The 24,290-nt window shown below is 42.5% G+C and overlaps 1 protein-coding gene across 4 annotated transcripts in view; it reads left to right on the top strand.

Annotated features, from left to right (window-relative positions):
- Nucleotides 1-5,601: 5,601 nt before the first annotated feature.
- LOC142777278 (uncharacterized) overlaps nucleotides 5,602-24,290 on the top strand; it is a 46,661-nt gene continuing 27,972 nt past the window's right edge. For 2 of the 4 annotated variants that reach the window (XM_075881593.1, XM_075881594.1), the window contains exons 1-3: nucleotides 5,602-5,732; nucleotides 9,278-9,422; nucleotides 20,996-21,092. In XM_075881593.1, the coding sequence (XP_075737708.1) occupies nucleotides 21,033-21,092 (60 nt within the window). In that variant the 5' untranslated portion in view covers nucleotides 5,602-5,732; nucleotides 9,278-9,422; nucleotides 20,996-21,032. The remainder of the gene's footprint in view (nucleotides 5,733-9,277; nucleotides 9,423-20,995; nucleotides 21,093-24,290) is intronic. The other 2 variants (XM_075881596.1, XM_075881595.1) reach the window with 1 other exon arrangement.

Below are 24,290 nucleotides of genomic sequence, written 5' to 3'. Positions count from 1 at the left end.
TAAGTCAACGTAAAGAATATCAGATGGTCGTAATTTCCGGAGCCCTCCACTTTGGCATCCTCCATAGTCATATCGTGGTTAGAAGACATAAAACTCAAACAGCCATTATTCTAACTAACATTATGATACTTATTATTGGCATTAAAATAAAATTATTATTATTTGCTCTGTAACATTAACATTTTCTACCGGAATATTCGTGGTCTTCGTATCAAGCCAACCAAGTATTTAGCTATTGTTCTTTCGTCTTCTTTTTTTATTATCACTATTTATGGAACCTGACTGGGCCATAAAATTTCCTCATCTGAAATTTTTCCCACGACCTTCACATCCTTCCCAAGTGACCGAGATTTCACTGCAAGCAAGCAGAAAGGCAGTAGCGTCATCATTGCCTTTTAAAGTTCACTGATACCTGTTAGACTTAATGACAATGAATCTTTCGAAGAATCAATCTGTTGAGTGATCAGCCTAGAGCCCCGAAAAAAATTGTTGATTAGATGTTTTTATTTACCGCCTAGCATTTTTCCTGATTTTTTCATGATGTCTTGACATGTATAGAACACGTAGTTTTGTGTTATAGTGGGCACAGAATTATTGATTTTTTGACTTCAATGTACCTGCAATTACCTGGAGCACACTTTACAATTCTCATTATAATCACTTCATTGAGAAAAAGTGCAGCTTCCTCTTGCATATTCTGGTGTTTACTTCTCTACAATACACAGTCGTCATTTGCAGAGACAACATCTGAGACTTCTGTCTGCTCAACGATCAACCCATTGATGTTTCACGCTTCGAAATCTCTCTTGTTCGTCTTAACAAATTCCCCCCACCACCTAACGTAAAATTATGTGTATGAGCCGAAAGTACAAGCTACAGCAGTCATTTTACCCAATCTCAAACATTCGCTTTCAAGAGAGATGTCACCACGAGCTTTCATCATCATCATCATTATTATCAGCTTGACTGCGTCCACCACAGAACAAAAGCCTCCCTCCCAATCCACTGGTCAGCTCAGCTTTGTGCTTGCTGCTGCCACTTTATACCCGCGAATTCCTAATTTCACCTGCCCACCTAACGTTATGCCTCCCCCTAATTCCGCTTTCGTTCTCTAGGAATCGGTTAAGTTATTCTTAATGACCAGCGGTTATCCTGCCTACGCGCTACATGCCCGCCCATGTCACTTTCTTCTTCTTGATTTCAACTATGATTTTTTTTAACCCCGATTAGTACCCTGATCCACTCTGCTCTGTTCTTTTCTCTCAAAGTTACACTTATCTTTTTCGTTTCCATTGCTCACTGCGTCACCCTCAATTTAAGATGAACCTTTTTGAAGCATCAAGATATCTGCTCTGTAGGTAAGTACCAGAAACATGCAGCTTTAATCATTACTTGACAACCGCTGATTGGATACAGGTTACTACCAAACTAAATGTGGATGAACAAAATGAGAAGTTTACGGAGTTTGTATTAAACAGCATTCGTAAGTTCATACCGCAATATGCACCTAAACATAATAAATATATCCACTGGTTCGCCCTGAACTTATAAATGCACTGAAGCATAAATATTGCGCGCATAAGAAGGCTTAATATTCTATATTCAACAAGTGTAAGGAAAGGCTCAGCTTTTTCTGAGCTCTTTCTAAACGCCTATATAAACAGTAGCGCGTATCATATTTTGCATTATCAGAAAAAATCTTTCTGGTAGGCCAGCTGAGTTTTGAAAGTATGTACGCAAATTGCCTAGCAAAAGCGTGGAGTCCTTCAGACTACTGAACTCGAATGATGCCGACGTGCATGCCCTTGCTTATTGTTTTGCCACGCATTTTTTACCTGTTTATAAGACCTCAGACTGTAACACTCAGATAGGACAACAGCGCAAGGCAGTTATCCCATCTAGTGGTCTGTCGCCGGATGAGAAGCTCATCCGTTTATGCATCAGGCACTTAAACCCGTCCTTTTCATGTAACCAACATGACATTGCTTCCACCATACTAAAAGGTTCTGGTGGTATATTTGAGCCAGTACTGACTGCAATATATTAACTCTCTGAACGCTTTCTCACTTTCCAGCAGGTGGAAAACTGCGCGTGCTTTTGCAGTTTTAGATCGGACTGCCTGACTAATGTTTTTAGTTATTGCCCGATTTCTCTGCGTGCCACATCGAAGATACTTGAGCTGGCTCTCTAAAACATATTTTATGTTACCGTGAATAATTTATTGATTCCAAATCATAACACGTTTCTCTCTGGCCGCTGGACTACCGCAAATCTTGCTAATTTCATGACACAAATCTCCCCATCTATTCCTCAGAGAAGACAGGTTGAAGTAGTCTATTGTGACCTGAGTAAGGCTTTCGACGTAGTCAACCACTCACTGTTTTTGGTTAAACTTGCAAATTTCGATGTTATTTAGTCTGTTGTGAATCTCCCGCACAACTATATGCTTATTAGATCATGTTATGTTGCCATAAATGGCCAATCGTCTTTATTGTACAAGTGACCAGTGGGTATTAGGCCCATTCTTATATTTATTTAGCGTTAACGATGATCTTTGCAATCCATTATTCTTATTTTCTCTCGTATGCCCAAGTCATCGAGATATTGAAGGAAATTCATTCAGTTAACGACTATCGCTTCCTATGGTTAGAGTTTTGTTACTTCTCCGAATGGTGTGACAACAATAACTTTTGTCTAAATACCTCAAAGTCCTAATTCATGAGTAAATCTCACAAAACATTCGTTCTGTCATTTCTGTACTCTGTGAGTTCCTATCAAGTTAGTATGTAAGATTTATGAATTCAGTGACCTTGGCGTTCTTTCTCAAAGCATGCTAAATTTTTCTGTTGATGCTATTTCATTATTTAATTTATTGATTTAATACATAGTGCAGTCCAACATGGACTAAGGAAGGAGTGGCGATAACATCATATGTCAAGCGCAGACAAAACAACAGTTTGGAAAGGCAAAAACAGACCCCAGCAAAGCATTTTGATGGTAGCTATATTTGTACAAATCAGTTCTAGGTTTAAGTGGCAAAAGATTAAAATTATGCGAGGTAAGAGTACACATAGGTTGAGCACATGAAAAGTACTGGTTGAAGTGTGCATACCATGCGAACTCAATGAAAGCACTCATGAACTTTGAGGTTTCGTTGTGGTGACGTTTGCCAGAGTGGTCAGACTGAAATTAGAGAGTTAAGAAGAGGGTGAAAAATGCCTATCGTAGTGAAAGTAGATAAATAAATTGCATTTTTTTAACGAACTCGATCCTGTTAATATCATCTTTTTTATGAAATGGACTCCAAAGAATTGATGCATATTCCAGTACTGTGCAGAATAGTGTTTTGTACGCGAGCAGTTTGGTTTCTTAAGGAGCTACTCGAAGGGTGCGCTGGAGGTAACCCAGTTATTTAATGCTTTATTACATAATATTTCACTATGATTGCTTCAATATAGATTATCAAATAAATAGAAGCCCTAGATACTTGTACTCGAGCACAAGAGTGAAGAATTATTGAAAGAGTAAGAAAAATTCGAGGAAGCTAAACCCCTAGTGAAGGTCATTGAAACAGTTTTATAGAAGTTCATACTCATTTGCCCGTCATTTCATAATAAGCAAAAGCGGGAGAATGCGTCATTAGGAATTGTGTGGTCTTCAGTAGAGTTGATATCACGGTAAAGAATGCAGTCATCGGCATATAAAGTCATCTTAGAGGTTATGTGCTGCGGCAAGTCATTAACCTAAAGTAGAAAGATAACAGGGCCAAGGACTGTACCATATGGCACACCTGAGGATACATTAGCAAGAGGGGAGTCAAAAATATTCCCCTGTACATATTGAGAGTGATCTGACAGAAAACTGGCAATCCAATCAACTAGTTCAGGATTATTAAAAATGAGACTTAGCTTCGATAGTAGTTTTTGATGCACGACTGTGTTGAAAGCTATAAGTGCTGGCACGCGAGGTCTTCGTTCTCTCGGCTGTGTTTGCAGAATCTCTCGAGAATTCGGTACCCCTGCAACCTTCCGCAAATTGTATAGCGCAATATTTCTTCCTCAACTTGAATATGTATATGTTATCTGGAATAACATTGCTAAATCTGGCAGTAACGCAATCGTGCGAGTCGAGAAAAAATTTATAGGCATGTACAATCATCGTTCCGCTAGAAATCACTCTTGATCCTTTTTAAACATTGCCAGTATAATAATGTCGCCAGCACTTCCCTGCTGACTAAATGCCGCCTGTCCTGTTATTTATTTACAAACTAATTCAAGGTGGGAAATTCTGTCCTTAAATTCTCACTTGTGTAAATATTCTCACTTTTAAAATAATTTTTAAGTAAGGCGGCCTCACGTGACCGTCAAGGGGGAGGATGGTGGCACTTGGATTGTTAAAGATATAACACTTTCTAGGGCCAACTGAAGCCCAGGAACTGAAAGAACCCCTGACACACAAATTTGGAAACTTAAGATGATTTTGTTGTTTGATAGTCCTGCATGCAGGGCCTCCTCTACCAATTTGTATAGTGGTGAGCGTAGCCTGAATGATATTTTACTTTGGTTTTCAAATGAGGGCGCATGCTCTTCCGAGTAGCGAGGTGCAAGCGACATTTTCTGTTCTGTTACGTAGACCGGGACGCTACTTGTGACGTTGCAGGGTCTGCATTTGCGGGGTGCGCACAATACCCCAACTGCCACCCGGGGAGGACTATTGTTCATCACCCCTCTCGCCCTGTTGTTGGATTCCTCTCAAGGTGGTTTTAGCTGCTTACGCCAAGAGTGCTTTTCTTTTTTTTCTAAGGGGGTCACGCCAAAGAAGCCACATCACTTCATTCTTCACCGCACGCTGGTCCCCCTGTTTGAAAACAGTCTCAGGTGCTGCTCCGGTGTGGGGCGTTAAAGTCCTATGATTTTTAGGCGTGCATTTTAAACTGGTGCAAAATCATTCTGAATTAGCACCATCCTTAATTATACAATCAGTTGAAGCATGCACACTATAATTTTGACTTTACCAGACACAGAACAACAAATTACTGTAGAAAACTCGAAAACGAAGCTTGCGCTGTCAGGGGTCCTTTAAAATTAAAACTAGAAGCAACACACTCTCTACCCTGGCAGCGGCGGCTTTTCACAGGTATATTGGGCAAAGCACGAAAAAAGGCAAAAGAAGTAAATAGTGGCACATCTCACTAATATTTAGCTATACTTTTGTGAGCACAGGTATATGTCTTGTTGTTCTAGACAATAAATAACCACAACGACCTACGATGCAGCAGCAACCTTGTAATATGCCCCTCAGGTGACTCAAAACCTAAGAAGCAATTACGTTCGTAGTTTGCAGCCATGGCCCTTTTATTTGGCGTCATCGTTAGCTTCACAATCAGCCCGCAAAACTGCTTTATGACTTGAACTGCTCCTCTATTGTGAGGACGAAGAATTTCTCCAGGATCAATGACGCTTCGACGGATGATGAAACTTCTTATCAATTGGGGGCGCGTCCCGAAGCTCGCCCCCCATTCAAACATTATAGCGCCCCATTGTATATATAGCTACAACTCTGACTGCGGGTTATCAAGAGACTCCGAGTGCGACCCAGCGCGTCACGGCAGACGCTAATCAAGAGTAGGCAAGACCGGAGGTGTGGCCGAGGCACGCACGTTCTCTGCTCAGCGGGCAACACATCAATGATTGCAACTGTGATCATCGCCTCTCTAATCCTGGCGTTTCCAGGTGGGAAATTCTTGTGAAAATATTTCTCAAGATTTCATTCCAACAGCCGGACCTGAGGTGTCAATCCGTCGCCTCACTGCAGTTTACGTAACGTATGATAATGCGCAACGTTTACACCATCATACCGCAATGTCCGCTTGATTGTGTACTCGTTTTAGTGCAGTGCATGAACCTCGAAGTCATTAGTACATCATAGCGAATGTATATGTTATTTTTCTGTAGCTCTGTTGAAATTTCGGGGCTTCTTTTTCTACAAGGATATTTGTAGTCTTACATATAATACAGAAAGCATTGTGAACATAGAAGCAATAACGTGTCAGGGGTCGAATATTAATAATATTATTAATATTATTATTATCATCCTTATTTCTCTTTCTTTCATTCTATTTTCCGTGCTCTTGCTCATGGTAGGGATTCTATGCCACGCCGAACAAATCGGCGCTCGCGTTTTGGGAGCGATATAAGTGGGTAAGGAAGAACAACGCGGCGCGTGCATGTTCAAGCTGATAATTTTTATGCACAACCAACCAAGTTTTTCTAAGCAGGGTTGCATTTTGTGGCTACTTTGTGCAAAATTCCCAATTTGCAACCCCATCGGGGAACGAAAATCTTGGGTTGGCTCCATGGCTGTTTTCCAGTGCTTTTGAGCTTCTTTTCTGGCTCATTGGGTAGCCATTTTTTCATTATTGGCAGAGGGAAATGCACTCTTTTGAAGGTTTTCTGTTGTGTCTGCCAATGTGCGTGGCGTCTTTTCATTTACTACTCCAGCAGGCGGTGGGGCATCGAGTCACCCCAAAGTAAATAGCGGCTCGCCTGTGTATATACGATGTGACGAGGTATCGTGCACCTTCGAAAACGCGTGGCTGGCATGCTGCTCATGAAACCTGCCGAATATGGCGATTGTAAGCACCAGTTTCTTATTCTGTTGCGCAGCGTGTATTCCAGAGCAAACTTGAAACAAAAAAAAAACAGCGGTCCGGAACAAAATGATGCAGTGCTCTTCAGCTTCAATGAGTTTTCACTGTATTTGAAGCGGCAGTGGCATTATGTAAACTCGGTTACTAAGAGTCGACCCGTGGCTTCACAGAAAAACTGCCCCAAGGTTTGACCTTCCTACTGGCTTGTTGGCAGGAATGTTCCAATAACACTTTGCACCTGACTTGAGATCTATGTTTTCTCTACAAACTATGTACACGTGAACTGATTTCATTATACCCTAACGGTTTATATGCAGCTTATCTTTAGCTCGAAGGCCAAGCTATAGAAAAAAGACTACGGTCTTTTTTCTATGATCTTGATTTGTCGCAATAGCATTACTTATTGTTCAATAAAACTAAACTGCGTGGCGTTTATATAAATTGCGTGGCTGTATATTTTTGGCAGATTTTAGCTTGAATTTACGCCCGTTTTCATATCAACCTAACGGCAAGCCTGGCTATGCGACCGCTTTGTAGGGACCCTCCATTCTGTAAGACGGAAGCTCCGTTCAGGGTCCACTTTTTTTCCTTTTCCTTGGCCTTACCAGCCACGATTTACCCAACGCCGGCGACAATTACTTTCGACTCTTCATAGAGAACGCTTATCGAAGCACCGCGCTGCTGCTTTGTGGCAAGGAAAGCGTTCCTGAATTATAACACCACAGCTACTTCCAGCCCTTGCACTGAGATGTAGAACTGCAGCAGCTGTTCCTTTGCGAAGAAGGGTGAAGCAAGCAGTGATGACAACTTTGAAAAACAGCTCCAGCTGAAAGTCAACGTATAATAATGTATCCCACAAGCCACAATAGGACTCTCAATCTGCGCGTGAGAGTCCAGCCTTGTCTCCACGACGCCAACCGAAGCAGTTCATGGCACAGTGAACAAAAATTGAGTTATTGTGTTATGGCAGTGAACTTTTGAAGGAAAACAACTCAAAAGTAATTCATAAATTTGCTTTATTGCTCAGTTACGTTTTAGGGGTGTAATTGACCCAGTATTCAGTTACATTTTGAAGTATGTAATCCAAATGGCAATGAGCTGCTTATTTTCTGCAACGTGTAGGAATCTTGTCTGAACATTTTGAATATACATCAAACCATGTCACCATGCAAACCCGAGCTGGGAACTGTCACTCTATGAGCCGTAATTCACCTCGTATTATAAGCGGTTCCGATAGATGGTATAGCGTAAAATTAGGTAACACAAATTTATTAATCATGGTGAACTATAGTTTGTGCCTGCATATATATAGCCTCCTTAAGATACGTTATGCGTTTTTTTCTACCTAGTATGTAAGATATACCCCCAAATTACACGTAAACTGGGAAAAAGTGATAATAAAAAGTAATCCTTGGTTCGTATTAACACAGCAACATAAATAATAAAACCGTTTGAGGTAGCAGTTGGACAATAAATTGTCTGAAGTGTATGATTAACTTTCACACCTAAAGAGCAATGCAATCTAAACTCAATGCCTTTTTGAAAAATGTCACGCGAGGGATTCATAACCACTTACAGCAATCCAAGATGTAGCTTCTTCTTTCTATGTTTTTCTTTCAGAGAAGTGAATTTCAGCCACTTTTACTCCAAAGAGCAGCAGGGAGGTAATTGTGAGAGCACAGTTAATCTACTCTTGCTGAATATTTATGAGTGTTGTCACTAGATACTCCTCAATGAGTTTGAAGAGGACTTTCATATCAAGCCGGATCAATTTGGCTTGCTTTGACGTAACCGCCATCTGCTAGGGGGAACTTTCAGGTTTCTGAATGAGAAGCGCGCGTACAAAATTGACGTTTTGCTATAGCGCTTCAAAATAGCTTCATAGACAGTATCAGTATTAGTGGGTGTGCGGAACTGATGTGGTTTATCCGCCAAGAACAATGTCTTTATGAATAAGTTGGTTGGCACTAATAACTGATTACTAAAGACCACACTGGATCAATTCCACTAAATATCTAGTATTATGTCTCACCTTGTATGGTGTTTTGGTTTCCGTTCTGTGCGTAGTGAGTCAAAATCTTATGTTTTACCCGGACGCAACAGTTTTAAATAATGTGTACCACAACATACCATGATGATGTGTAGCACAACATACCCGCCTACAAAATCACACTACCACTGTTGAATCCCGTAAATAACAAAGTAAAATATGCTGGTGCATAATGCAGGGCTGATCCTAAAGAAATTAGCTTGTGATTACAGATCAAATTCAGACTAGGGCTGCGCAGCATATTCACCAACGGCACTATGCATGCAAACGTGGTATGAACACACTCAATTAAGGCCTAATACTGCTCTGGCCTAGTTCAGTTCATTCGCGCTAATCCATTCAGTAGTCTAAAAACTCACGTGGACGCACGCCTTGAGCTTCGTCACAACCTGCACTATAGCCACTTGTACTATATCCAAGGAATACGCACGTTACTTGTGAGAGTGATGCGAACGAAGCTGTACGCCACACGCTCCTCATGCAGTGAAATGCAGGAGATATCCGGTATATACGGTACATGTACAACGGCGCGACTCAGTATTCTTGTCTTGCCCTCCAAATTTTCTTTTTTCTCGCAGGACACTCGGAATCTCAAGAGCTGGACTGCGACAACGTGGTGAAGTGCTACACGAGGCTGAGACAGAATATCGTCTATCACATGTACATGCTCCTAGGTCCACAACCGACAGAAAAGAATCTTCGAGCATACATGCTTTACTACGAGTAGGTGTTCGTTTCAATACTAGATAGCAAGGTGTCATGGGTCAATTAACAGAAGCAGGCCACCATCCTGTGGTCTACATAGCTTAAGCAGCTCGAATTACTAGAAACCAGCACTTTGATCTGGATTAGTATGTGACCTTCTGGTATACACATTGCGTAAGTACGTCTTCCTGTGTTGACCATAAAAAAGATGAAATTAGTACGTTTTGCCTTGTCTTTGTCTAAAACTAACTAAGATAATACCGTATGGCTCTCCTCTCTTCTCCAATTATCGCTGCATTGCAGACATTGTGAAGCCTACTCATCTGCACCTGTGTGCTCAGGTTAGGTGCATGTCACCCAAACCAAGATGAACTTTAAAAGAGTTGTTTGTTGTGTGAGTTGGTGTCTTCACATACACTCTAAGGCAAAAGGGTGTTAAAGTGGGTGTGGTTCCTCTCTTTGGGTACTAACGAGGCTGCCACAACCATTATTCTTTTTAATGACTAACGGCAGCAGATCTAACAGCGAGTGCCCACAGACCAGCTGAAGAGATTAACATTTAGTCCTCACATTTACATCTTAACGGGAAACCGTTAGTCCCACAATTCACCCCAAAGGACTAACGTTTAGTCCTCACAATTACCCCTTATTGGCCAACCATTAGTCGTCACATATACACCTCACCCAGGAACCGTTTGTCCTCATAGTTGCACCTTACCGGACGAATGGTTAGTCCACTCAATTACTCCCATCGAATGAACTTTTTATCCTTAATTCAAATATTGTTTTTCTATTTACTCTCTACCAGGCCTTATACCTTTTCCAGTTTTTCTGCGCAGCGAGAAACAACTGGCGTAGGAAAGAACATGCCAAAAATTATTTAGCCACCTGTGTGTTGCAACGAAAGACAAAAGTGAGACATTCGAATCTTTTATTGTTCAGTATACACATAACGCTTTTTTTTTCATTCTTTACGAGAATTCATATTGAAAAATACAAGTCCAGCATCATTGTACTTCTTGCACAGTCCTTGTGAAGGTCCTCCGACAAAAGCGATAGACGACAGGCATTTCAAACGCCAGCGCACACAGCCTTCTGCATGTTTTGTGCCCACGGCTGGGCAACAAGATAGTAAAAATAGTCACACGTAACAGAAGATGAGGCTGGACGCATATGACAAGTACGCGCAAGTTAATGAAAAAAAAACATGTGAAATATGACACGCAAAAGATTTACCTTCCCATCTTTTACAGTCCTTCTGAAGCTGCTCCGACTAAAGCGATACATGACAGGCATTTGAGACGCCAGCGCACACAACCACAGCTTTCTGCACGGTGTGTGCCCACGGCTGCATATTAGGATTGTAAAAATGGTTACTCACACGTGACAGAGGATGAATATGCCTGGATATGACAAATACTTGCAAAGTGAGATAAAAACATACGAGTAAAATCGGACATGCAAATACCTTAACTGTGATGTCCCATCGTCAAAGACGCATTTCGATCCCCGTAGAGCAACCGCTTAAGTGCGGTAGCCGCTGTCATAACTCCGAGGCACCGCAAACCACCGTGCCGCCAGGGAGGCGGCGAGTTCTAAGCGAGCGCCGACGTTCAGCTTGAGCAAGTAAACGCGAGACTTAACACTTCGTTGCATGAGGAGCGTCTGCCGCCAGCGAACCTCGAACAGGAAAGTGACCGTACGCTGGGACGCCGCCATGAACAGCGCCGAGTTGGTTTGGAGTGAGCGACTAGAAACCGACGGTAATGCGGCCCTTTTCCACAAACTCGAGCGAATACAGCGAGCAAGCGCGAGTCCGCCGCCAACGGCCGGCACCAAGCTGCATGCGACCGATTGACGGGGTAGCCAACTGTAATGGTGACCAATTTTCACAGATTCGGTTCCGACGCTAGCGAAAGCCCCACCATCCCGTGCTGGTGCAGTTACAGCGCGTGAGATAATACAACAAGGCTCGTTACGAACAACCGCAACGTGTTTTGAACGACTCGCAAAACAGCGAAGAGGTCTCCCCTGAATATCGTCAGCCCGGAGCTCATCGCGGCGCCGAAGACAGGCGAGCACTTATTGAGCGAGCGTCTGGCCGGCTGAGGGTTATGGCGGCCAATTGGCGGGCGGTAAAAAAGCACAGAGGAACTATAGACGCCTATGCCGACATTCGCGGCGTTGCATTTCGTTAGTGTGATATTCAAAACGACCAAGCCCGTTGCCGGCATGCGCGATCCGTATCGCACACCCGACAAGTACGGCAGAATAGAGAATGATCACCTACTTGTGAAAAAATGCAGTGCTGATTTCTGCCGTGAGTCAGACTGAAATATTGCATCCGATAGGCCTGCTGTTTTCTCGGTCACCATGTTGGCCTTCAATCCCAACCGGTGGTGTCGTGAGTTGGTCGTGACCATCTTGACTAAGCCAAAGATATACAGAGCGGCGTGGCGGCGTGTCGACACCTTTTCCAGACTTCATGGGTGTGGCGAAGCGGTGAAAGCAGCAGCGCACGCTGATCCACACGTACGCGCAAAGCGCCGCGGCGCTATTCCTAGATTGTCGAGCTCTCCGAGCATGACGGAAAGTCAACCGTCACCAGCAAAGTAAGGGGGAAGACTGAGCCAGGAGAGAGGAGGACGGCTAGTGCCCTTGACAACAGTATGCGCACGGACCGTCCCTCTCGCGTGGTTCATCCCTTTGAAGACAAAGTGTTTTGCACGCGGTACGCATCTCCCTGCGGTTACTCCTCAACGGTCTATCTGTTTATCGCGGGCGCCCATTGCGCTCCGTTACTTCTTTTTTGGGTAATTTTGCGCTAGAGTGTAGAAACAATCGTGAGTGGCGCATCTAAACATGTAGGACACATAAGAAAAACAGCTGAGAAAGGCGTACTACTCAAGTGTATTTTCTCGTGTGTCCTGTTTATTTGCCGAGACGATTTTTAAGGAAATGAAGCACGGTGACCTTGAAAATGACGCTAAGTCCTAGGTAGGCAGGCAGGTGCCAGAAGCGGTTACGTACATACACAGGGTCACATACAGTCAAGAAAAAGTGTCAGGCGCTAGAAGCGGTTACGTACATACACAGGGTCACATACAGTCAAGAAAAAGTGCCTAGTTCATTCAATGGGCCTTTGGTGTTTTGGCCCTGATGAAGCTAGTTCAGCTGAACCGGTGCACCATATGTGGGGAGCATAAGAGAGGCTCCCTAAACAACCATGAAAAACGTTTCATTAAGAGTGCCAACAACCTCGCGTACGATATTTCCCTGTCCTGCGGCAGTCTACATTTGACAGAACGACTCATTAGACACGACAGAAATCTGCATAATACTGAGAGAAGTCACCTCGTTGTTCACTGCATGACCTGTTTACATTGTCAACCACCATTCTGATTTGCTCAAGTCCTAGGCAGAAGTAGCCAAAAAACGTCTTGCGAAATGCTAGAAGCATTTTTTTTATTATGAAAGCAGATGAGGAGTGCGGAAACCACACTTACGTCGCACTGCATAGTGCTGACATTAAATTTATTTGGCATATTGTTTGAATTTCTACTGCTTGCGGTGACCATGCAAATGCGCAGCTTGTTGGTGTATAAAGGTATGGATCGGCCTGAAATAGAATTAGTTCATAAAAAAAGCGTGCCTATGCTCCTCTGTTATTTATCGTGTGTCTTGTTTAGTTTCGAAACTCACGATCGTTCATGTCAAATCAAATTGGTCAACAACAACCCAGAGACCTTTGGTTACGGCATGCATCATAAATGAATCTTTGCTTTAAAGAATAAGATCACGTAATGCATGACTATTTTATTATAACAACGGGAAGAAGTTGACCTGATATATAGTAGAATGCGATATAGCTATAGAATTGAATTTCAATATTTTTAGTAGCTGTCATTCTAATGTTCATTCATTCTAATGTAAAAACTTCAGACAAGACGTCTGAAGTTTTTTTTTCAAAAGTAGAACGTGCTAGTGTAATCGGACGGTGCATATTTTTATCGCCGTCCCCATCGACAGCTAAGCCTTACCGCAACAGAAGCCACAATGCAGACGACCTCAAGCTCCAATATTCATCATAGTTCATCAATGATTCCAGTTATGAAACAGCATTCTGAAACTTGGACGTATAGATGGCGGATCCCGTGGGCGCTTGCAGGTTGTCGCGTCATTTGGGCGCACCAGTGCAAACCACATGCACATCCGACTCCCTCCATGTGTTTCTATGTTTGTTGGCAGTATGCGGCAGCGCTCACAGCTGCGCAACGTTACATATTGTGTTTATTAGTTAGCTGTCTGGTCAACCAATGACGCTACATTTATAAAAACTTTGCGATTTTGGCGACTTCTGGGTTTTAATTATGATACATGAGTCTCTGCCGCACTGAAGGACCTTCGAGATGTGCGTAGCAGCAGCGTTAAATGAACTGAATGGAGTAACTCGACTTTAGTACCTTTCAGAATGGTTTTGAGGAGGCCGAGTGGCTCAAAACGTCGTGGCTGGTGGGAGAGGTTGTTGGTAGAAATCTTGATAATAATAATAATATTAATAATAATATATCTGGAGTTTTACGCCCAAAAACCTCGATAAGATTATGAGAGATGCTGTAGTGGAGGGCTCTGAAAATTTCGACCATCTGGTATTCTTTAACATGGGCTGTCATCGAACAGCACATGGACTTCAACCGTTTGGCCTCCAGTGAAATGCAAGTGCCTCGGCTGGGATGGAACTCGCGACCATTGGGCAAGCAGCCGAGCCCCGTTGCCACTGTTTCTACGCGGCATCTGATTTTACTTTTCTATTGTACTTTTGACGCTTCAACTAAAATCATTGTTAACATACCTTCGTATTGTTGTCTGCGACTCTAAAACGGCGTCGTAAACGTGCCTTGTGCGTATGGATCAACAACTGGAGGTCACAGGTATTGAACCTGAGGTCATGTCTAATGCTATTTTGCGATGCAAAGTGAAGCATTGCCGCGAACACATTGGTAATTATCAAATACTATTCTCTCAAAGGTATAATTATTTTTAATTCTATTGGAAATTTTGGTAAGCAAATAAGACACAGGTTAGCTCTTGGCCAAATGCAGAATTTGTTGTGAAGGCCTGAAAACAGCATATCGCATAGCGCTAACTAGAAAAACTGGCGCGTTAAAAATTATGGAAGGCACATAAAACCTACACGCTTGGTGTCACTAACAATTTCAAATAATCCAGTGAAAGCATGAACTCACGATATTCCCAATTACAATGTCACCCCGAAACCAAATTTTAAAAAGTTGGCCATCTCATTACGTTCATTAATACGGTCTTGCGCATGAGGTCACAGGTTCAACAAGATGTGAAATTGAACAACGTGGAATAGATAGACTTGCTTTGGGATCGCACGCGACCACCTCAAATCAAGGGTTACAGGGTGACATGGGATGAACATAACTCGAGTTCAGAGAAGTTAGAAGCAAGAAAGAATTTGAGGAGGGATTGTGATAAATGGGAGAGGAGCGTTGGGCTAGGAATGTTTTCAGCTACATCTACACGAATAATGTTGATACTAAATGAAGGAAAAGAACTCAAAAATTGTCAATCAAGTTTTAGACATCAGGAGAATACCAAGCCTAAAGAAAACTTCGGTTAAGAAGGTGAAGGAAACAGAGAGGGACACGTGTAAGATTGGAATGCTTACAAATGCATGACTGGAGACTTACCGAACTTACAAGCAGGAAATTAATAGTAAAAGAAAAGATCTACGACAATTCTCGGGGTAGTTCTCTGCTGTTCGAGGCCAGAACAGAAGTATAACTAACCAAGACGTACTGAGCCAAATACAAAGACACAGACACGTTATTTAGTGCGTGTGGAGAAGAAGAAGAAACGGTCGAACATTTGATAATGTTCTGTAAAGGGCTCCACCCAACAGTTCAAGATAATGGCGTGCAATTTTTCAAATCATTGGGGTTTAGGAACAGTGAAAACAAAATAGACTTTAAAAGGGTAAAAACAATCAGGAGAAGGCTCAGTTATTGGTGGCTACAATCAAGGCACGAATGAAAGTCAATCCTTCAACAGATAGTGAGAGTACTTAACTTTGTGGCTATAGGTGGCGTTTATAGCTAGCCCCGGCCCTGCAATGGTACTACACGCATCAGAACTGGGAAACGTGAATGAATGTGTCCTTGAATATTGATTACATCTTCACAGTGATGTTACCTTCTGAGAAATTTGGGGCTGCTCGGTTATTGTGAAATTTTGTGCCGAATGTGTCCTTGAAGTTAGCAATTCAATGTCAACAAACGCATGCAGCTCCCACTGTAAGACTTGTTACCGTTTTAAAAGCTGCTCATTTTTTATTTCTCGAAGCATCTTGTGAAAAATCCTGGACTATCCACTGTTCTTCGAGTACTCCGGCTAATCTTAACTCGTCACGAAAGTGCAGTGGTTGCAGCTCTTGACAGAGCACATACGATCTTTCAGACTATATATTTATTCAGTACTTCTGTCGTAAAGTAGACTAGTATTTTTCAAACCAGCACCCAGTTGTAATGAATCAGTGCTTTAAATTTAGTGGTTGACGAGGATCAAGCAATACTTGCGGCTTTTGCGTCGTTTTCACGTCTGTTCTGTTTTATTTGTCACTACAGTGGCGTAGCACAGTTAGAATTCGGCTGCTCATTCAATGAAGTTTCCAACTCCCTTACTCTGCTGTGTAGCTTATTCACACTGTGTTTTATCTGTTCTTCTTTATTGTTTTTTAAGTTGAGGCGAAAGCCTTTGAAGCCTCATCAAACGTGAAAATTTGCCTACTGCATCCGTCACAGGCGGCGTCAACATATGACGCAAAATATTATGTTTTGATTCTCATGATGCACCGATATCGAAAATTAACTTTTCTCGCTTTTACAGCTTGAGCAACTTTTGTGGAGTTATTTGTTTGTGTATGTGTTTTGCTTGCTTGTCTTTTTTTGTCTTTTTGGTGTATACTTCCGCCATCTCTCTATCAAGCTTCCAGTGTTGAAGTCTCTGTTTCAAGCAACGGATGTGTGCTTTGAATTTTTGAAGCTGTGACAAGCTGCATGTAGGCCCATATGTTTGGCAATTTACCTCTACACTATTGGTGATCTCAGTGCCAGTATAAATAAAAACGGCGAGCATTTCAGTCATCGGGCTTCTTTATTACTGGCATGCAACAAGGCTGAGTTGGCCAGTGTGCTCATCCTTTATAACTGTGTCTTTAGCCATGGCACCTGTGTCAAAGAGGCTAATCAATTGTATCGGTGTCGTCTCCACAGTTTCCAGCTGAGCTTATGGCTCCCTAATGATTGATTGATATGTGAGGTTTAACGTCCCGAAACCACCATATGATTAAGAGAGACGCCGTAACGAAGGGCTTCAGAAATTTCGACAACCTGGGGTTCTTTAACGTGCACCCAAATCTGAGCACGTGGGCCTACAAAATTTCCTCCTCCATCGGAAATGCAGCCGCCGCTCCCAGGATTTGATCCGCAATCTGCGGGTCAGCAGCCGAGTACCTTAGCCACTAGACCACCGCGGCGGGGCTTGACGGTTCCCTACAATGCTCTGTAGGTGGGCGAGCACTGGACCTTTTTGCCCTAGACAAACATGCCAGGAGGCCGCGGAAACTCCTTGGCACAGCGTATGGCAAAACCTTTCGGAACATCACGTGCCATCTTCAAAACAACTCATCCGATCAGCCAATGGTTTACACGAAATATCTCACTGACATTGAATTTTTTTTTTCGCAAACACATCATTGCGGGGTATCAATGTAAAATCACCAGCTTGTTGTCGTGGACCCGCCGTTCGCTGTTGAGGCAGGCAGAACATACACTTTTTTGTGATTTTCTTCTTAACAGGATCGACCCCCCGACACGCAGCATCCACGTGGCATTCTTTTGGATCTTCAGGCATGAACGCCCAACACCAAACTTACGATGAAAAACGCGGGGTGGGGGGGGGGAGGATGCCACGAAATGTGGCTGCCATCAACTCAGTGGCTGGCTGGCTGGCTGGCTGGATGGATGGATGGATGGATGGATGGATGGATGGATGGATGGATGGATGGATGGATGGATGGATGGATGGATGGATGGTTGGATGGATGGATGTATGGATGGATGGATGGATGGATGGATGGATGGATGGATGGATGGATGGATGGATGGATGAATGGATGGATGGATGGATGGATGGATGGATGGATGGATGGATGGATGGATGGATGGATGGATGGATATGGCTGTACCTTTTAGATCGGGCGGTGGCTAACACCACCAAGCCGTAATACGTAGTGAACCAAAAACTAGGTTTATTTTTTTTTCCTTTTAGTAGGGAGGTTAGGGACTCGTACTTTGCCGTGAAGGGTTTAATTTTCACCCGTGCCTCGACTTCAGCCATCAATCAGATAACCTAGTTAATTCTACCAGCTTAAAGTCTATTTTTCCCTCCCTGTCCCTAAACCCCAGTGCTTTGAAAAACTCTGCGCCATCATCCTGAACTATAGGGTGAAGTCCTTTACAGAACATCATCAAGTGTTTGGCAGTTTCCTCTTCCTCTCCCCACGCACTGCATACCGCGTCTACCCCTTCGTAATTGGCCCGATATGTCTTGTTTCTCAATACTCCCGTCCTGGCCTCACACAGTAGAGAACTACCCCGAGTATTATCATAGATCCTTTCCTTGGCAATTTCCTGCTTAAATGTTCGATAGATCTTTAGTACGGACTCCTTAATCATGCCGACTCTCCACATACTATCGATAACTGAGAACAACGGAATATAGTCTCATGTGACCGAAACCTTATCCAGCCACTCAAGGTCACTGAACCATGAAGGCCTGTTTCATTTATATTGGCAAAAAGAAAGCAATTGGAAGTGATAACGTATCAAAGATGTTTCTTAGGAGCTATGTAGAGTCAAAGAATGAATACTTGGGCAATATTTTTGATAAATAATTACTGACGTGCTCACTTCTAGCTGAGTGGAAAATTGCTAAGATTATCCCCGTGCATAAATGTGGTTTCACATCCAAGGCATCTAATTTCAGGCCCACCTCTATAATCTACACAGTATGTAAACTTCTCGATGACGCAGTGCTTGCACACATAAGCATATATCTTGAACAGAAATTCATTCTGTCACCCAATGAACAGGATTCCATAGTGGTCTTTCAACAGTCACACAACAACTAGAACGAGCACATGACAAATCACAAAGTACAGATATTAGAAAACAGACTTTATTGGACTACTTCAAGGCTTTGGATTGTGTGCAACACAAGAAACTAATCCGGAAGCTTGAACGTACTACAGGTGAAAGCTGTATCGTGAAGTGAATAGAAAACTACCTGAGTAACCACTTGGAACTTCTGCAGATCAATAACGAAAATTCCTCTTCAGTATCTGTGAATCGCGAGAGCCCCTGGGCAGTGTATTGGGTCCTGTTTTGTTCTTTATAAACATCAATACTTGCCTTCCAGAATAAATGTATTATCTGGCTATTCCCGGAATTATTGTATATTGTACCGAGAAATTGCTTTCGCTGGTGATCATTATGTAGTAGATAATTCACGGGAATCTGTCTTTTCCTGGTGTGAGGAAGGGCTGATGACATTAAATTCCAAAAAATCTGTAACGCTTACTGTACCTAGAAAGAAAGAAGTATCTGATTTATTTATAACATTAATGACCCACCTCTCACCCGTATGTTTGATCATAACCATTTAGGTATCACTTTAAGACACGATCATCGAGGGGAAACACATATCAACAAATAACCTCAAGTGTTCTAAAGCACCTTTTATTTTTGAGAAGACGCCGTCATCTGGTGCCCCACAATACAAAGCTGCTAGCATACAAGATGCTTGTAAGACCATTGTTGAAGTACGCCCATATTGCTTGTATTTCGTATACAAAGAAAGTTATTCCAAGAATTGAAATGGTGTTGAAGAAGGCAGTGAGATTTGTATATATTAAATACAACTTAAGGGATTCCTCTCCTGAATTACTATATAAAGCTGGTCTACTAACACTATCAAGTAGTGCAAAAATAGCAGGATACAAGTTTTAGTTTGAACTATTTTCAGGAACATAAGAATGGACACGTGAAAGCTAACCTCTTTCAGTAGTTCTAGATTGACAAGTTATACAGGCACTCGCAAACACTTATTGAATACACTTGTAGCTCATATTGTTTTAAATATTCATATTTCTCGCAAACCATAACAGTATGAAACCGACGAAGTCCTACTGTTACTAACGCCTCATATTTACTTGTGTTCTTAGAAATGACAGAAGCAAATGTACATGTTGTGCAGTTTCTGTGAACATAAATATTATTTTTTCCTGTGTTTATGTATTAAGTATGTCCTTGTAATAATATGTATTCCCTCTTTTCATTGGTCTTCTTGTTAGATCGGCAGTATTCCTAAATAAATAGATAAATAAATGAGTAAATACGAAAACATGACTACATGGAACGCTCATGATGCGCTCGCAGCCGTTTTGCAAGCTTCACATATACCAAATTTGTATTATGTGACGTGAATGGATAACAAAGGTGATGGCACGTCCAAACAAGACAATCATAATATGCATGTCATGTAAAACATGACTACGTACTACGTTCATAGCACACTCGTGGTCGTTTTGCTGGCATCACATATAGCGGACTTGGTTTTAAGTGACGTGTATGGACGCTGAACAAGAATGCCAGGCTCAGACGTGATAATCACGGCATGGAAGGTATGTACGGCATAATTTACGTCCCCCTCGTAACGTTGTGCTCATTTGAAAGTGACATATCAAACTTCCTTATTTGTGCTTCGCATGTCATTGATTCTCACTGTACGAGCAATATCCCGTTTTTTGTATTTAGCAGGCATCTGTAGTAGTCAGAAAACAACAAATACCTTACTTGTAAAAAGTTAGAAACTATCTGATAAGACGTATAGCGAACTGGTTTACAACTTTCTCATTGCAATTTTTCAGCCAGTTGCGCTTTAGTAAATATTAGTTTGTTAAGCATGCCAAATATGCAATTAGGAAGCACATGAAAAAGTGTGACGAACTCTACGCAATAATCAGCAACATGCATTTTGTCCAGTCGGCATATTTTTCAAAGCTGGCGTCCCCCCCCCCTTCTGAACAGTTAGTCTAAATCAGCGATCACTTGCGTCATCACATGTTCAATACACTATATAATTTTGAAGCGTCTTCAGTACGAAAGTGGTAAGAAATATGCCAGGAATTTATTTGTTGGAGGCATTTTACTAATCTTTTATTCTAAAACGTGCTTTTTGGCACGTTGAACTGTTGACTACGCTTCATCGCACCACAGCCAAAACACGTGGCCTGTTCTATACAGGAGGCACCCAGCAACTGCTATCGGTAATTATTTTGTGTTAATTGTGCGCAGGCGTGTCGCGTTGAATTTTGTACATACAACTGAGATAAACTGAGCGGTCGAGGCATTGGCTGCCACGCGGCAACTCATTTCTAACTGATCGAATGAAATGCCCAATTTTTGCAGCTGACTTGGGTTATAGATTCCGTTAACCCTTCGCAGGTTTCACGGGCATCCTGTACTCTAGGACGAATGACCCATGCCAAGGCGCTTTGAATGCGACAAAGAGAGTTGTCAATGGCAACTTAAGACAATGTGGGTACGTAACGTATTTTTGTTAATTTATGCGAACTCATTTAGAAATGAATGACGAGAAGCTTGGAGTCCAATTGTTCCTGCTAGTGATTCAGCATTTTATCAATGGGCACTAATAAATGAAAAAGTATGAAAAAATATCGGAAAACCTCTTGTTGTTGTTGCTGTTGTTCTTGTTTGATTTCTAGCTCTTAAGTCATCAGTAAGAAGCTATGACATTGTTATAATATCACAACAACTACTGTATTTGGTGCCGTAGTTGTCCATCACCGCCTGCTTCAACGTGACCGCCGGTTTCCACACCCACTATTACGGGAAGTAAGAAAAAAATAAACTAACTGAATAAGAAATGTTCCGGAGAGGGTTGGAGCCGACCACAGAGATATGCTGGTCTTTGTAAATCTGCAAAAAAAAACATATGCAGGCCTGATGAATAGAAATTATTCACATTAACATGTATAATCGTTCAATTTAGAAGAGCAAAATGACAACCAGGTGTCTATTATTGTGAACTGGGTAACGAGTCTGTCGTGAAATGCTTCCAATAAATTATGAAAAACTCCATTATCATCATTATCGGCCAAAGCTTCAAAAAAGTGGTTATATTATCTTCCACTTGCATAGCGGGTGCCAGGCTTCTCCGAAGAATGAATAATGGCTCTGTGGCTACTTTCCTACTAGAGCTGTGTGCCACTTCCGCTACCTGCTTTTGCTCACGCTGCTCGTGCCACCACCGAAGTCCCGACAGCACCCGCGCGCCACCGCTGCCGCGCAATAATTGCGGCGTGCCGCTGTCTATTCTTTATTTTTGTGATAGCAATTATATAGACACTCTCCGCTAGATTTTGCCGCCAGCGTCACTGTCACCCACCGTATATGTATACGTATCTATATATATGAAAACGCAAGAAAGAGAAAAATCCTTAGAAAGACTCGGGCGCGTGGAGTTGAACGTTTAATCTCTGAGTCGTGAATGCGAAGGATTAGTACAGTGTAGCAGAAGAGGGCAGTGGCATGAACGAGGCGGCTGCGCCGCATCTCGGCTGATTCTCCGGTGGATGACAATAGTAGTGGCGCTCGAGTCACATGGTACTGGACATTTCAGGAGCGTCTGCATTGGAAGCGCATGCGCCGTAGCCTGCAAAAGCATGTAGTTGCTCGTTTTTAGCGCGTTAAATGTGTTTTTGAGTCTTTACGATGCACGAGTGAATATGCAGGCACCCTAAAATCGCGTTGAGACATTAACCATTTCAAGACCTTGCTTACCCACAAAAACAAAAACAAAAAAGAGGTTCATACGGAATTTGCACGGAACCACCTATCTTCTCACACAAGCAGCGCTTTGTACTGCGCTACATCTCAAGTGGCTACTGGCTAACTACAAAAAGAAAATAAGTATCAGAACCACGATGAAATCATGCGCCCATTTTGTCGGCAGTCTCTACAATAACCAGAGCACTGTTTCTCATTAGTCCCCATGCACTCGATTGTTTCATGAGAAACTCCATTATAAGTAACGTTATCACAACATTTATATGTTGTGGCCACTTCCTTTCGCTCTTTGGTTCTGTTATGCTAGCCCCAAGGCTTATAATACGAGGAGACAGAGCCAGACAGCCGAGCTGAAGGAACGCATGTACTTCCGAGTCATGAACTCTACGCGAAAGAAGGTATCTTAAACATCTTAAAAAGCACCAACTGTATATATAGCCCGTCTGTTAATCTGCGTAAATTCCATGTCACCAGCTCTTAGTTTAATTGTATCGACAGCTTCAATTGTGCTGTTTTCCAAACATTCTAATGGGGTAACGCCAATGCAATCCAATTTATGCCGTTGTTTTTTATTTTAAGTGAAGTTCTTTTTTTTAAGTGTCACAAGCGTGGGCAGGCACTGGTGCATATATATATATATATATATATATATATATATATATATATATATATATATATATATATATATATATATATATATATATATATATATATATATATATATATATATATACATATATATATATATATGTATATTTGACGTAGTTCTTTCTCCTTTACGCGCCTTTGTTAGGCCTGGAAAACGTGGGCAAAACGATTATCTCCGAGGCACAGAACCGACTTAAGGGCTATATTCACTAACAATGAAGATGAAAAACGCTAGGTGATTATGGTTTTGTACAGGTGATGAAGAAGCTTGCTTTAAATTCCTACACTAATTCCCCGCGCGTGAGAGCAGTCATCCTGACCGCAACTTATAGATGCGGAGAACGCCTTGCGAAAGGCTTCATACGCGAGACATGCACTATCTCGGTACTGCGACAGTGCCGGTAACTTGGAACAATCACAGGTTCAACGCGATAATTAACGAGCGAGGTCTGCTCTAAGACTGTGTATGGGCCGAGGAACCGAAACTGAAATTTGTCGCACAAGCCAGGAGTGCGAACTAGTGTCCGGAGTAGCACCTCGTCGCCGGGGTGGAAGTTCGCAGTGGTGTGGGATGTGTCATGCAGATTTTTACGGGCTTGTCTCTCCTCAGTGTTGATTCTGGTGAGCTGGTGACAGTGTTGGAGGCGAGACACATATCGTTCACAGGAAGATGCAGATGGTGTAACCGGGGCTGTCAAGAACGAGACGTCCAGAAAGGAAGATGGTGATCGGCCATAGAAAAGGTAAAACGGCGGGTAGCCAGTTGTGCGTTGTACGGCAGTATTGTAAGTGACCGTTACGAACAGCAAAATCGCATCCCAGTTGGTGTGGTATGGCTCAATGTACATGGCTATCATGTCGAACAGAGTGCGATGAAAGCGCTCAGTGAGCCTGTTGGTTTGGGGGTGATAGCTGTAGGTTGTCTTGTGGCTGGTGCCAGAGGCTTTTAGCAATTCTTCCACAATTTCTGAAAGGCAAGCTCTTTTTATGGTCACTCAGGATGACACGAAGAGCACCGTGACGCAAGATGAAGGCTTCAAGCATAAACGTAGCCACGTTTGAAGCGGAGGCCTAGCTCAGGCAGGACGTTTCAGCGTAACGTATCAAGTGGTCAACAGCTGTCACTATCCATCGATGGCCACTTGGAATCGTTAGAAGGCGACCATATAAGTCGATGCCAATGACGTAAAATGGTGCCGATGGACATGGAAGTGGTTGCAGCCGCATTGAGGCTATGACGGAAGCTTTCGTCGCTGACAAAGGTTGCAAGAGGTGCCGTACT

The sequence above is a fragment of the Rhipicephalus microplus genome, chromosome X (assembly GCF_043290135.1).
Source record: "Rhipicephalus microplus isolate Deutch F79 chromosome X, USDA_Rmic, whole genome shotgun sequence".
NCBI lineage: Eukaryota > Metazoa > Arthropoda > Arachnida > Ixodida > Ixodidae > Rhipicephalus > Rhipicephalus microplus.
Note: the sequence above shows the minus strand (reverse complement) of the source record. Positions and strands in the feature narration are given on the sequence as shown.